The sequence below is a fragment of the Sinocyclocheilus grahami genome, unplaced genomic scaffold (genome assembly GCF_001515645.1).
Source record: "Sinocyclocheilus grahami isolate Dianchi unplaced genomic scaffold, SAMN03320097.WGS_v1.1 scaffold1088.1, whole genome shotgun sequence".
Classification (NCBI taxonomy): Eukaryota; Metazoa; Chordata; class Actinopteri; order Cypriniformes; family Cyprinidae; genus Sinocyclocheilus; species Sinocyclocheilus grahami.
Window position 1 is genome coordinate 46,920 of NW_015506267.1, and position 12,285 is coordinate 59,204.

Sequence of the window (12,285 nt, forward strand, 5' to 3'; positions counted from 1 at the left end):
TGTTTGATCACATTCTAGGGTTACTATTATGCATAAAAACCCTTAGACAACATTGATAGGAATACTTGATCAATTCTTCATGTTGCAACACAACATTTAGAGATTTGAGATTGGTCTACTAGATATTATTTGGTTGTTACAGAGGACTTGAATCCACTCCACTGCACATTTGATGTTTATATTTTCATATCTAATATTCTGCTTTATGATAGATGTGATAGATATTATATGATAGCATGTCAGATTGGCTTTTGTGTGTATATATATATATATATATATGTTGGTTAATGTGTGTGTGTGTGTGTGTGTGTTTTCACTTCACTCAAATGTTATTCTGAAACAAATGTGTAATAGAAACATAATCATGATGTTTTACTGTGATATGGGTCATGAAATTGAACTACTACTTTTTTCATTATTTTTTTTACAGTGAAGATCTGATGTGGCACAGGTTGGTCACAATGCCATTGAGATGCTGTCAGAAGATGTTACTGAGACTCTGTGGTGGCTCTCTGTCCACCGTGAAGAGCTGCATGTGTTTGAGACGCTACACTAGAGCAGCTCAGAGTCACAGGAGGGTGGTGATCACCGGCATCGGACTCGTTTCTCCCCTCGGAACAGGAAGTGCTCTGCCCTGGCAGCGTCTGATTGGTGGAGAAAGCGGTTTGGTTGCACTGGACCCAGAGGAGTATAAGACAGTCCCGTGTAAGGTGGCGGCCCGCGTGCCGAGAGGAGACGAACATGGAGATTTCAATGAAGAGGCGTTTGCATCCAAAGGAGAGATCAACAGCATGTCTCCAGCTACGGTTATGGCCGTCGGTGCCGCCCAGTTGGCTCTTGAGGATTGCGGATGGTTTCCCAGAAGCCCTGAGGAGCAGCTCAGCACTGGTGTGGCGGTCGGGATGGGTATGGTGTCTCTGGAGGAAATCGCTCGGACGGCCTCGGCCTTTCAAACACGCGGCTACAGCAAAGTCAGCCCGTTTTTTGTCCCCCGTATCCTGGTCAACATGGCTGCAGGACACATAAGCATCAAACACAAACTCAAGGGTCCCAATCACGCCGTATCCACCGCATGCACCACGGGAGCTCACGCTGTCGGCGACGCCGCCCGTTTCATCGCTCACGGTGACGCCGAGGTGATGCTCGCCGGCGGGACGGAGGCCTGCGTCAGTCCGCTGTCCATCGCCGGGTTCGCTCGCGCTCGGGCCCTCAGCACCAACTGGAACCAGGAGCCCAGACTCGCCTCGCGCCCATTTCATCCAGATAGAGAGGGGTTTGTGATGGGAGAAGGGGCAGCCGTGCTCGTTTTAGAGGAATACGGACATGCCAAGCAGAGAGGTGCACGGGTGTACGCTGAGGTGCTGGGATATGGGCTCTCTGGAGACGCCAGCCACATCACGGCTCCAACCGCAGATGGAGACGGAGCCTTTCGGTAAATACTACACAATTTTTGTTATAAGTTATATTTATCCAGGGGGAAGTCATGGCTTAAAGGTTAGAGAGTCGGACTCGTAACCCAAAGGTTGTGGTTTCGAGTCTCGTACCGGCAGGGATTGTAGATGGGGGGAGTGAATGTACAGCGCTCTCTCCCACCTTCAATACCACGACTGAGGTGCCCTTGAGCAAGGCACCAAACCCCCAACTGCTCCCCGGGCGCCGCAGCATAAAATGGCTACCCACTGCTCCGGGTGTGTGTTCACGGTGTGTGTGCACTTTGGATGGGATAAATGCAGAGCACTAATTCCTAGTATGGGTCACCATACTTTGCCACATGTCACGTCACGTGGGCTTTTTGTGCCTTTTTTATTTTGAGAGTACAGTGGAGAGATTACAGGACAGTATTGGGGGTGGAGAGAGCGCAGTTGCGCTATATGTCGACGCTCTAAACACGAGGCTATCGGCACCGACAACACTACACTATTTTGATTGCATCACTACACAACAGGAATTATATACAACTTTATCTGAGGACAGACAGAGTTATTAACTAAAACTAGAACCATAAAAATACATTTTTGTTACTTTAAATAAAACAAATGTTAACTGATAAAAAAAACTTTAACTTATTTTATTTTATAGCTTCAGCTGAAGTACTAAAATAACTAAGACTAAAACTAAAACTACTCAAAAAAAATTTATAATAATAAAATAATACTATATAGACAAAAAAACTAATAAAATGCCAAAAACAACAAAATTACTAAAGAATTTACAAAAAATTAAAGCAAAAACATAAAATGTAAACAATAAATCTAATTCAATATTTTAAGAAGAATTATAATTGGGTATCAATGATACTAAACTTACACAGATGACAGACAATAAAGAACATGGAAACAAACAGAAAAGAAAAAAAAATAGTTCAAAGAGGTACTTTGTATGTTTTTGAAAAAACGTACTGTGCAAGATTTATCATTAATAAAAATTTTAAAACCACCAAATTTTCTTTTTATTACTTTTAATATTTACTTATTTTAAGGTTATATATACACACACATATATACATATATATATATATATATATATATATATATATATATATATATATAAAACCATAAAATTACGTATATATTAAAAGAAATGCATTTAAATTACATGAGTGATGTCCAGTTTCACCTTGGAAATAAAAAAAATCCAGTATTATAGAATAGTTTATCAAAAGATAAAAAAACTGGTCAAATACTTAAAAAGTTAAAGAGACTGTGTAGTGTGTACAGAATAAAATAATGCCATACAGCCCTTACGTACACTTATTAGAATACAAATAAACTATTTTTTGTAACCTTTTTGTAAGACTTTTTATTTATTACATTTGCAACATAACAGAAATCATATATAACGTTGTTTGGTAACAGGCATTACAGAACAGAAAAGAATATTAAACAGAAAAGAAAAAACAAAAACATAGTACAAATATAAGACAGCTCAAAGCTGCGCATTTTGATTGATCAGATATAAAATATTTTCAACTTTATTACATTTAATTATTAAATATAGACTTAATTTGAGGGTTTTATTATGTAGGCTGTGATGACGTCTGTGTGCTTAGATATTGCTGCAGGGATCTAAAAGTGATCCTGAATTATGCAGTTCAGCTCAGTCTAAGCTAGACTTCTTCTGCTGTGTTTCAGGTGCATGTCTGCTGCTCTCCGTGATGCTGGAGTGTCTCCTTCAGACGTGACGTATGTCAATGCTCACGCCACCTCCACGCCGCTAGGAGACGCAGCAGAGAACGCCGCCATTAAGAGACTGTTTGAGCAGCATGCGTGCTCACTGGCCGTGTCCTCCACTAAAGGTGCAACCGGTCATCTGCTGGGAGCCGCCGGCGCGCTGGAGGCCGCCTTCACTGCCCTCGCGTGTCTCCACGGCATCCTGCCACCGACACTCAATCTGGACCGCACCGAGCCAGAGTTTGACCTGAACTATGTGGCCTGCACAGCACAGACCTGGAGCTCCAGCGGACGCAGAATCGCTCTCACCAACTCATTTGGCTTCGGGGGAGCGAACGCTTCTCTGTGTCTCGCGAGCCTGTGATTACAGCTGATCAAATCCACTGATATGTCATTATGTGATATTGACCTGTTATTATATGAATCAGTAGCAGAGATTCACAACATTGATCCATGAGATGTATCAAACAGCAGTTGTTAACGGCTCTTCACAGTTTACTCTATACTGCATGCATACTGCTTTTAATACGATGCTGTATTCAACAGTAAATGTTTCAGAGAGCAGTGTTAAATTGTCACATGAACTCAATGAGTTGCTTAATTCAATTCAAAATAAATTGAATTAAGAACGGGAAGAAGCGTATTTAAGAAAAAATGCATTCATTTCATTTAGTTAATTAAGTTGATGGGTGACAATCCGTACACAGAGTCAATAATAAATGAATCTTCATATTTTGATAGAAACTTGCAAGGTTATTCTTTGCTTGTATGCACACTGTCACAAATAAAATTGTTTTTAAAATTATTTTTTTAAATATATAATGTTATATTTGAATACATATGGGCATATGGACAGTTAAATATCATATTAAAAATCTCATATGATTTCATATTGATTTTTCTCATATTAAAAATAAACGTGTGTGTGTGTGTGTGTGTGTGTATTTATGTATAAACATTAATTCTCTCCCTTCTCTCTCTATATATTATTGTTTGATATTAATAATAAAAGCAAAACAAAAGCACGCACATGCCTGGAAAAACTCTCCAACATATTAAATATTACAATTTTGAATTATATAAAAAAAGTATAAAATATAGTAAAATAAAAAAGTAAAACATATATTCTGGGATGCAATATTATGTACAGTCATTTTTAATTGTGTGCTATTCCGAATTCACCCATGCTAGCATTTTCTATCGATTAACTAGTAAATTGATAAAGAACAGATGTTCACTGCTTATCAGATCATCGTTTTAATATAAAGCTGCTCTCCGTTACTATAGCAACAGCCGTGTCAACATTAAAGGGTCCGACGTGATCACCAGAACGCGTCACGTCTCCTAGCAACTCCCAAATAAACTCCGAAAAACCTGCTCGCTGTCGAGGATTAATCCGATCAAAGCGACATTAAACTCGTTATTAAGCACTTGAGCTTTATATTCGGCCATCGTTTGATGCATACGTGTGTTTGATCGTTGTTGTAAGGCGGAACCCGAGATCGGGAGTCCAGAGATCCAGTCGGACGCGTTCAAAGCGGAATAAACTGTGTATGGTGTGGTTTCACTTGAGCTAAAACTGCAGGATTATGTTCAAAAACACGTTTCAGAGCGGCTTTCTGTCCATCCTCTACAGCATCGGCAGCAAACCCCTGCAGATCTGGGACAAAAAGGTGAGCAGACCGTGAGAATGATGGAGCTCAGGTGCTGCTAATGCACAGCTAACTTAACGTTACGTTACATACATGACAAGTTGTTATTAAAGCTATAGTTTTCATGTAATCTACAGAGGTGGGAAAATTATGGCCTCGGTAACATTATACGTTCTTGCAAAAAGTACTATGGTATTACCATGGGTTCTGAGCATTACCATGATGACAGTATATGAATAACGTTAGTGCTTTAGTGTTTATTAACAGTTTGAATTAGTTATTAATTAATTTTATTATTTATCACATTTTCTGTTTTCGTTTCAATTTAGTTAATTTTTTAGTCATTTAGTTTTTCCTTTTAATATGTCTATTTATTTTATCTTTATTTAGTTGTTATTTTAGCCTATGGTATTACCATGGGTTCTGAGCATTACCATGATGACAGTATATGAATAACGTTAGTGCTTTAGTGTTTATTAACAGTTTGAATTAGTTATTAATTAATTTTATTATTTATCACATTTTCTGTTTTCGTTTCAATTTAGTTGATTTTTTAGTAATTTAGTTTTTTCTTTTAATATGTCTATTTATTTTATCTTTATTTAGTTGTAGTTATTTTAGCTGGAATATGTATATAACCTAAAGCAGTGGTTCCCAACTCTGGTCCTGGAGGCACCCCAACACTGCATGTTTTGCATGTCTCCTTAATCAAACACACCTGATTCAGATCATCCGCTCATTAGTAGAGACTCCAAGACCTGAAATGGGTGTGTCAGAGAGACATGCAAAATGAGCAGTGTTGGGGTGCCTCTAGGACCAGGGTTGGGAACCATTGACCTAAAGGATAGAGGTTTATGTAGATATAATAGGGTGACCATACGTGCCATTTTTCCAGGACGCGTACTGGCCAGGATTTCTATATTGCCTAAAATATTTAGGTTTTGGCTTTGTTTGCGTGTGCAGACTGATCGGTGTATGACATCAAAATACCATACAGACGGTTCCTTATGCTCTCGAGGTATTTAATGTCATACACCGATCGGTCTGCACACGCAAACAAAGCCAAAACCTAGATATTTTAGGCAATATAGAAATCCTGGCCAGGACACGTCCTGGGAAAATGGCACGTATGGTCACCCTAAGATATAAGTTATGTATTAACTCACTTACTCGCTAAACAAACATGTTGTTGCAGGTCAGAAACGGACACATAAAGCGCATCACAGACAATGACATCCAGTCTTTGGTTCTTGAGGTGGAGGGGACGAATGTGAGGTGAGTGTTTCCCCGTCCGTCTGTCTGATGCTGAACACACACACACACACACACACACACACACACATCGTGTTCAGACCTGACCCGTGTGTGTCTGATCTCCACAGCACCACCTACATCACGTGTCCCGCAGACCCCAAGAAAACCCTCGGCATCAAACTGCCCTTCCTCGTCATGATCATCAAGAACCTCAAGAAGTATTTCACATTCGAAGTTCAGGTAGGGAATTGGTTTCGTCAAAATAATCCAAAGTTGGTTTGTGATGTCAGGAATGTGTGATGTGTTTCAGGTGCTGGACGATAAAAATGTGCGGCGGAGGTTCAGGGCGAGTAACTATCAGAGCACGACCCGCGTGAAGCCCTTCATCTGCACGATGCCCATGCGGCTGGACGACGGCTGGAATCAGATCCAGTTCAACCTGTCAGATTTCACACGCCGGGCGTACGGCACCAACTACATCGAGACGCTGAGAGTGCAGGTCAGAGAGACTGATCCAGCTCACATTTCACCCCAAAATCAAGAGGAAAACCATAAGAAATTGCGTTTTGCATAAAGAGTTCTATTTTGGGACAAATGTTTTTTTGTGTGTGTTCAGGGTGTGTGTGTTCACTGCTGTGTGTGTGCACTTAGGATGGGTTAAATGCAGAGCACTAATTCCTAGTATGGGTAACCATACTTGGCCACATGTCACGTCACTTTTTAAACTGTGATATATTTCATTTAAGTTTAGATGTGCTCAATTGTTAGATTTAATGGTCGATTTATTGTTTATGATTCTGACGGTCAGTCTTATTTTAGTTAACTAAACTAAAAGCAAAATAATAAAAAAGCATTTCCATTATTTGAAAGAAAAACTCAAATAAAATATATAACTTATTTTATTCCAGCTAGTTGCCAAGGCAACCTTTTTTCATTTTCATTTAGTTTAACTTGACTCACTAAAACTAATAAAAAATTTAATAAAAACTATACAGACATATTAAAAAAATAACAAAAACGCAACAAAATTACAAGGTTTAACAAAAAAATAAACCAAAATGTTAATAAAAACTATAATAGTATCTCAATGATACTAAAATAACACTGCTGATAGTAAAAAAAAAAATTATAAAATGAAAAAATTGCCATAAATCTAGCAGTAGAACATGTATTACCATGATACATAAATTCTTTGACACTTTCTTTGCATTACATTTCTTTTGCATTAGTTAACTTAATTGTCTTGAAAATACATAAATGTATAATGTTTTTAAATGCAATATTTATATATAAATAAAATAATTTGTATTATATGCATTTATATAATTTTAAGATTATAAGAATTAACTGCTTATAAAAATCTGCCAATACTAAAATAGTTTATAATGGCAACAAACCTTGATAATATCTGATATCCAATGTCAGTCTAAACCGGTGTTGATCTAAATTGATAATGGTTGCTAATATGCATCCCGAAATTCAGCCAAAGGTTATTACAGAAGAAGAGACTTCAGTGAAAGCAGATAATAATTTAGTAATGTATTTACAGTAACTATGATATTTGAGCTGAATTCAATGGTAATTACTGTATGTTGTAAATGCTGTTATTAGAAATGGCCTGAAACTAAAGCTGTCAGACTGTGATTTAGGCCTTTATGGGGTTTGTGATGGCCGTCCTCGTGTCTTTCAGATTCACGCAAACTGTCGCATCCGGAGGGTGTATTTCTCTGACCGGCTGTACTCTGAGGACGAGCTCCCCGCTGAATTTAAACTCTATTTACCAGTACAAAACAAAGCAAAGGTGAGATGCTCATGCACAGACTTTTTAAAAAAAAAAATTTTTTTACGGTTTATACTGTTCTGTATTAATCTTGTGTATTTTCTCCACAGCAGTGACAGCAGACTGGATTCCTTCATTTCTTCTCTGTTTTATCTGCACATGTTCATACTGGATGGATTTCTAGTGGCACTATCTTTGTTGTTTTTCAAGTGTTGTTTTTGGAACTGTGATTGGTTTCCGTCTGCTGAATAAATATTTTATATGCACAAAGTGAACCCCGATGTCTTTACCTTTACATTTATGCATTTTGTAGACACCAAAGCGACATACAAAAAGGGAACAAAGCCATTTTCTCCAGATATTGTCACAACATATTTCATACACCACTAGATCTGCTGATCTTTTAAAATATTTATTAAACTGGAACATGAGCTGCCAAAACCTACAAGGAAAACGTAACGTGTCTTCAAGTTACAAAATTTGGCTTTCACTGGAAAAATCTTTTGGTTATTAAATCTCTCAAATGATTTGTAGAAAGGTACTTTAAACGTAATTCAAAAACTCTTCAAACAAATCTGTTATCACACCTGATTGCAGCAGCTACAATAGAATAAAATTAATTTACATCTCAGTATTATCATAACCATGGTAAATTATGAGTCAACCTAAAACTTATCTAGATCCCAAAAAAAATGGGACCAAGCACTGCAGCAGCCGAAATGTTTTAACCAGATAATCAGGGCAACAAAACAATGATTTCTGTTCACAATATTTGCGAACATATACAAAATTATTTACAACATTTGACCAACAGGATGCACCCAAAGGTCTGGTACCAAGTTTTAAGAAAAGTTTTTAGCAAAATACAGCCTCACTTATTTGGTGTCCATTATTTTTTGGTTACGGCTGGTTCAAGAAATCCTCCAGGGCAACTCCTCTGAAAAGAGCTTGAGAGGAAGCAACACTCCTGGTAGAATGAGCTTGAATACCTAGCGGTGAAGAGAGACCTCAGACCTCGTACGCAAGCGAGATAGCATCCCTTACCCAATGAGAAATCCTATGTTTTGATGCGACGAGCTCTCTATGGCCAGCAACAAAACACCAACAATTGGGAGGACTTGCGCCATTGGCTAGAGCGGTCCACATAGAGCTTCAAAGCACAAACAGGGCAGAGCAGGTGAAGCCTTGTCCTCAAAAGAAGCAAAAGGATGAGGACAGAAGGAGTGAAGCACGACCACCTGGGAGTGAAACGACGAGGACAAGACCTTGGGAGCATAACCGGGTCTGAGCCGTAGGAACACCTTAACAAGGCCCGGAGCAAACTCCATGCATGACTCACTAACAGAGAGAGCCTGCAAATCCCCTATGCGTTTGATAGAAGCCAACGCCAACAGGAGCATCACCTGAAGGGTCAGAATCTGTTCAGGAGCTGACTCCAAAGGCTCAAACGATGACTCCAATAAGCCCTCCAGGACGACAGACAAGTCCCAGGAAGGAACACTGACAGGGTGCGCCGGTCTCAAACTCCTAACCCCACACATAAACGAAGAGACCAAACAATGTCAACCTAGGGAGACTTCATCCGCATACCTGCGAGCAGCGATAACTGCAACATAAACTCTCAAGGTGGTAGCAGCCACTCCAGCCACAAACGTTTCGTCCAGAAACTCCCACACAAAACCATTCGGGCAGCTGACTGGATCCACTGCATGAGCTGAACACCACGACTCAAAAACCTTCCACTTGGAAGAATAAAGCCTCCTAGTAGAAGGAGCCCTAGCATTATCAGTGGTTTGCTGAACGTCCACAGGAAGACCAGAGGTCACAGCCGATCGTCCTTGATCGGCCACACCCATAGCCTCCAAATCTCGGGCCGAGGGTGCCAGATCCTGCCCTGGAGTTGAGGCATATAAAATTTCAGTAGACAAAAATTCCACAAAATGGTTTTCAAAATTACGTGCACTAGGACATCTTACATCTTTTTAGGCCACCTTCGTACTTGAATCCCATTAAATCCCATTTAATAACACTACAGGCAAATTAAATGACACATAATATAATTTTGGCTTCAACAATTTCACAGATTCATGTACAATGCTGATATAATGTATATATATCTCATAAAAGATGTCTCATAAAATCAACAACAAGTATTGAAATCAACATAAAAGCAGTTACATTCTTTAAATGAACCTTTAAAAGGTTGACAAACGTCATGCATTTCTGAATAAAGTACAAAACCTCACAGATTCAGTCAATCGCACCACCAAAGCAACAGCACAGAGAATTAAAAAAACAATACATTTATATTGCAGACACAAATGAGTTCTGAAATGCATTTGGAAAAATACAAACACATTTGTGGCACTTTTGATTTTGCGCCTGACATGAAAATGTCAAGTATGAAATATTACTGAGAAGGCATTGCAATGATGTGCTGCTTTGGCTCGGCAGTGTTAACATTAGATTGCACGTTATAAAACACAGCGAGTTTTGAGCAGTGTAGAGTAGCGCTTGTTGTTTGTCATTTCTCCGATCACAAATGCAGACATGGTTTTATTTTTACACGGCGCAATGCAATGCAACGTGTAAAAAGACAGTATAAGTCATTATAATTCATAATTATGTCCCCACTGGATGCAACAAATGCCTCGTTTATAATGTTTTTTATTGTTTTTTTCTCATCGCTCTGGCCCGACAGGGCATCATCACAGTATGGTGAGGGGCACAACATTTCCGTCACACGCTTGAGGTATTCGGCCAATCACAACGCACTGGATAGCTGGCCAATCACAGCACACCTCGCTTTTCAGACCGATGAGCTTTGCAAAAATCTATGCGTTTCAGAAAGGCGAGGCATAGAGGAGAAACAATAATGTACAGTATGTGGAAAATAATGTGTTTTTTTAATCGCAAACCGCATAAACACATTTCATTACACCAAATACACAAATATTTTAGCAACATCATATGACCCTTTAAGGACCACTTACAATACGAATGATAACTATAAAGATTGTATAGCATCCAAACAAATGTGATATAGCATTGTTTATTATAGGTTTAAATGCTTGAGCTCTTTAAGTTCAAGTGGATTCTGCTTGTCAATGTTTTTTTCATTCATTAGCCGGAAATAAGTAGTTCTAAAAGTGATTCCAGTCATTTAGTTCCTTTGTTGTTATAGTTGTAGATTAGACTTCTCATAGAATTAGAATGATTATTAAAACTTCACAGTTATAGTTATTTTTATAATTACCATCCTTGGTGTAAATGGACCTTTAACATTTAACACACTACATATTACTGTAGTTTAACATACTACAGGTTTTGATAAGCCTGAATCAGCTCTGGATGGAGGGCGCCACTCACCACCAGTCACGGTAAAACTCGCGGTCTCCAAACTGCATGAGCTCAGCTACGAAGTTCATAGAGGAGTGGAAATACCAATAGAAAAAGATGAGCCAGATAAAATGATTGGGCACCTGTAAAGGGACAGGGAGAAGGGGCGGGGCTTGTGCCATTAGACACTCTGAGGAGGAGGGGCCACAAACATAACATCAGCTGTAAAATTCAAGCTGCTTGAAATCCTTGATTCTGATTGGTCAATCGTGGCATTCAGCATTTAAATATTTCGTATAATGCTAAACTGTATATAATAATTATAACGCTGAGCTGTATATACACTATATGAGCCATAAAAGCCTGATGTATCAAATATGCTACTTAACAAAAAACACACATGCAAACATTTTTTTGTCTAAAGGTTCAAACAACCATTTCAAAACATTAGATTTTTTGAACTATTATTTGATATGTCAGGCTTTACATGTTTAAAACATTACAGTGAGATTCTACCTGAAAGGGTTTCATTGAGTTCTGAATCGTCGGAACCATCCACTATCAAAAGACAAATAAAATAAAAAAATATAAAAGTCATTAAAAACATCATGTCACATATATACAAAAACTTGTATTTAAACTACTATTTGCATACCTGCTGTATTAATCCAATCATTAACTGCATTAAAAACAGCTGCAAGAAAGAAAAATAGGTATAAAATGATCAGAACTGCAAACGTGTGTCTCAGGACTGTTTCTGCTGTCATATATTCACCATCTCAAGCAGTCGGCGCAGTAAGAAGCGCTTCCGTATCCGTGGAGACCGCGGGAAGTTCAGCTCGTAACACAGAGTTGGAACGAAAATAAAATAATAAATGTCTGTAAAAATAATAAAATCAAATAAATGTAAAAATAGATAATAAAATTGATTAAAGGGGTCATATGATGCTATTTTAAAGATCATTATTTTGTGTAACAGCATATGTTGACATGCTTTAATGTTCCCCTATTTTGGAGCTCCCACCCCGTTTTGGAGTTCCCGCCCCCATTTGGAGATCTCCAGGCTGCAGTTATACCCTTCTCAAACACA

At 38.6% G+C, this 12,285-nt stretch overlaps 2 protein-coding genes and 1 long non-coding RNA gene across 5 annotated transcripts in view; 2 read left to right on the plus strand and 1 right to left on the minus strand.

The window, feature by feature from the left end:
* Positions 1 to 4,011, plus strand: part of LOC107566624 (3-oxoacyl-[acyl-carrier-protein] synthase, mitochondrial-like) — a 4,855-nt gene extending 844 nt beyond the window's left edge. Inside the window, exons 2-3 of the mRNA XM_016252115.1 lie at positions 431 to 1,432; positions 3,132 to 4,011. Coding sequence (XP_016107601.1) covers positions 441 to 1,432; positions 3,132 to 3,534 — 1,395 coding nt within the window. The 5' untranslated portion in view covers positions 431 to 440 and the 3' untranslated portion in view covers positions 3,535 to 4,011. The remainder of the gene's footprint in view (positions 1 to 430; positions 1,433 to 3,131) is intronic.
* Positions 4,012 to 4,495: 484 nt separating this feature from the next.
* On the plus strand, positions 4,496 to 8,131 carry cfap20 (cilia and flagella associated protein 20). 2 transcript variants are annotated; one of them, XM_016252119.1, is made up of 6 exons: positions 4,496 to 4,843; positions 6,018 to 6,097; positions 6,205 to 6,316; positions 6,387 to 6,575; positions 7,767 to 7,877; positions 7,967 to 8,131. In XM_016252119.1, exons 1-6 carry the CDS (start codon positions 4,760 to 4,762, stop codon positions 7,970 to 7,972), a joined length of 582 nt encoding a protein of 193 aa, XP_016107605.1. In that variant the 5' UTR covers positions 4,496 to 4,759; the 3' UTR covers positions 7,973 to 8,131. The 2 variants fall into 2 exon arrangements, with proteins under 2 accessions (XP_016107605.1, XP_016107606.1); XM_016252120.1 differs by lacking the exon at positions 4,496 to 4,843 and adding an exon at positions 5,624 to 5,685 and having other exon boundaries at positions 5,989 to 6,097.
* Positions 8,132 to 11,155: 3,024 nt separating this feature from the next.
* On the minus strand, positions 11,156 to 12,070 carry LOC107566625 (uncharacterized). Of its 2 annotated transcripts, none has more exons than XR_001606529.1 (4): positions 11,971 to 12,070; positions 11,851 to 11,889; positions 11,712 to 11,753; positions 11,156 to 11,338 (listed from the first exon to the last, which is right to left on the minus strand). It is a non-coding gene; the product is annotated as an uncharacterized lncRNA (long non-coding RNA). The 2 variants fall into 2 exon arrangements; XR_001606528.1 differs by having other exon boundaries at positions 11,156 to 11,385.
* Positions 12,071 to 12,285: the final 215 nt, after the last annotated feature.

Excerpts from the sequence above, each read along its gene's own strand:
- cfap20 (XM_016252119.1), top strand. The coding sequence starts at position 4,760 with ATGTTCAAAAACACGTTTCAGAGCGGCTTTCTGTCCATCCTCTACAGC. Across the intron at positions 4,844-6,017 it reads TGCAGATCTGGGACAAAAAG|GTCAGAAACGGACACATAAA; the intron begins GTGAGCAGACCG and ends ATGTTGTTGCAG. Across the intron at positions 6,098-6,204 it reads GTGGAGGGGACGAATGTGAG|CACCACCTACATCACGTGTC; the intron begins GTGAGTGTTTCC and ends TGATCTCCACAG.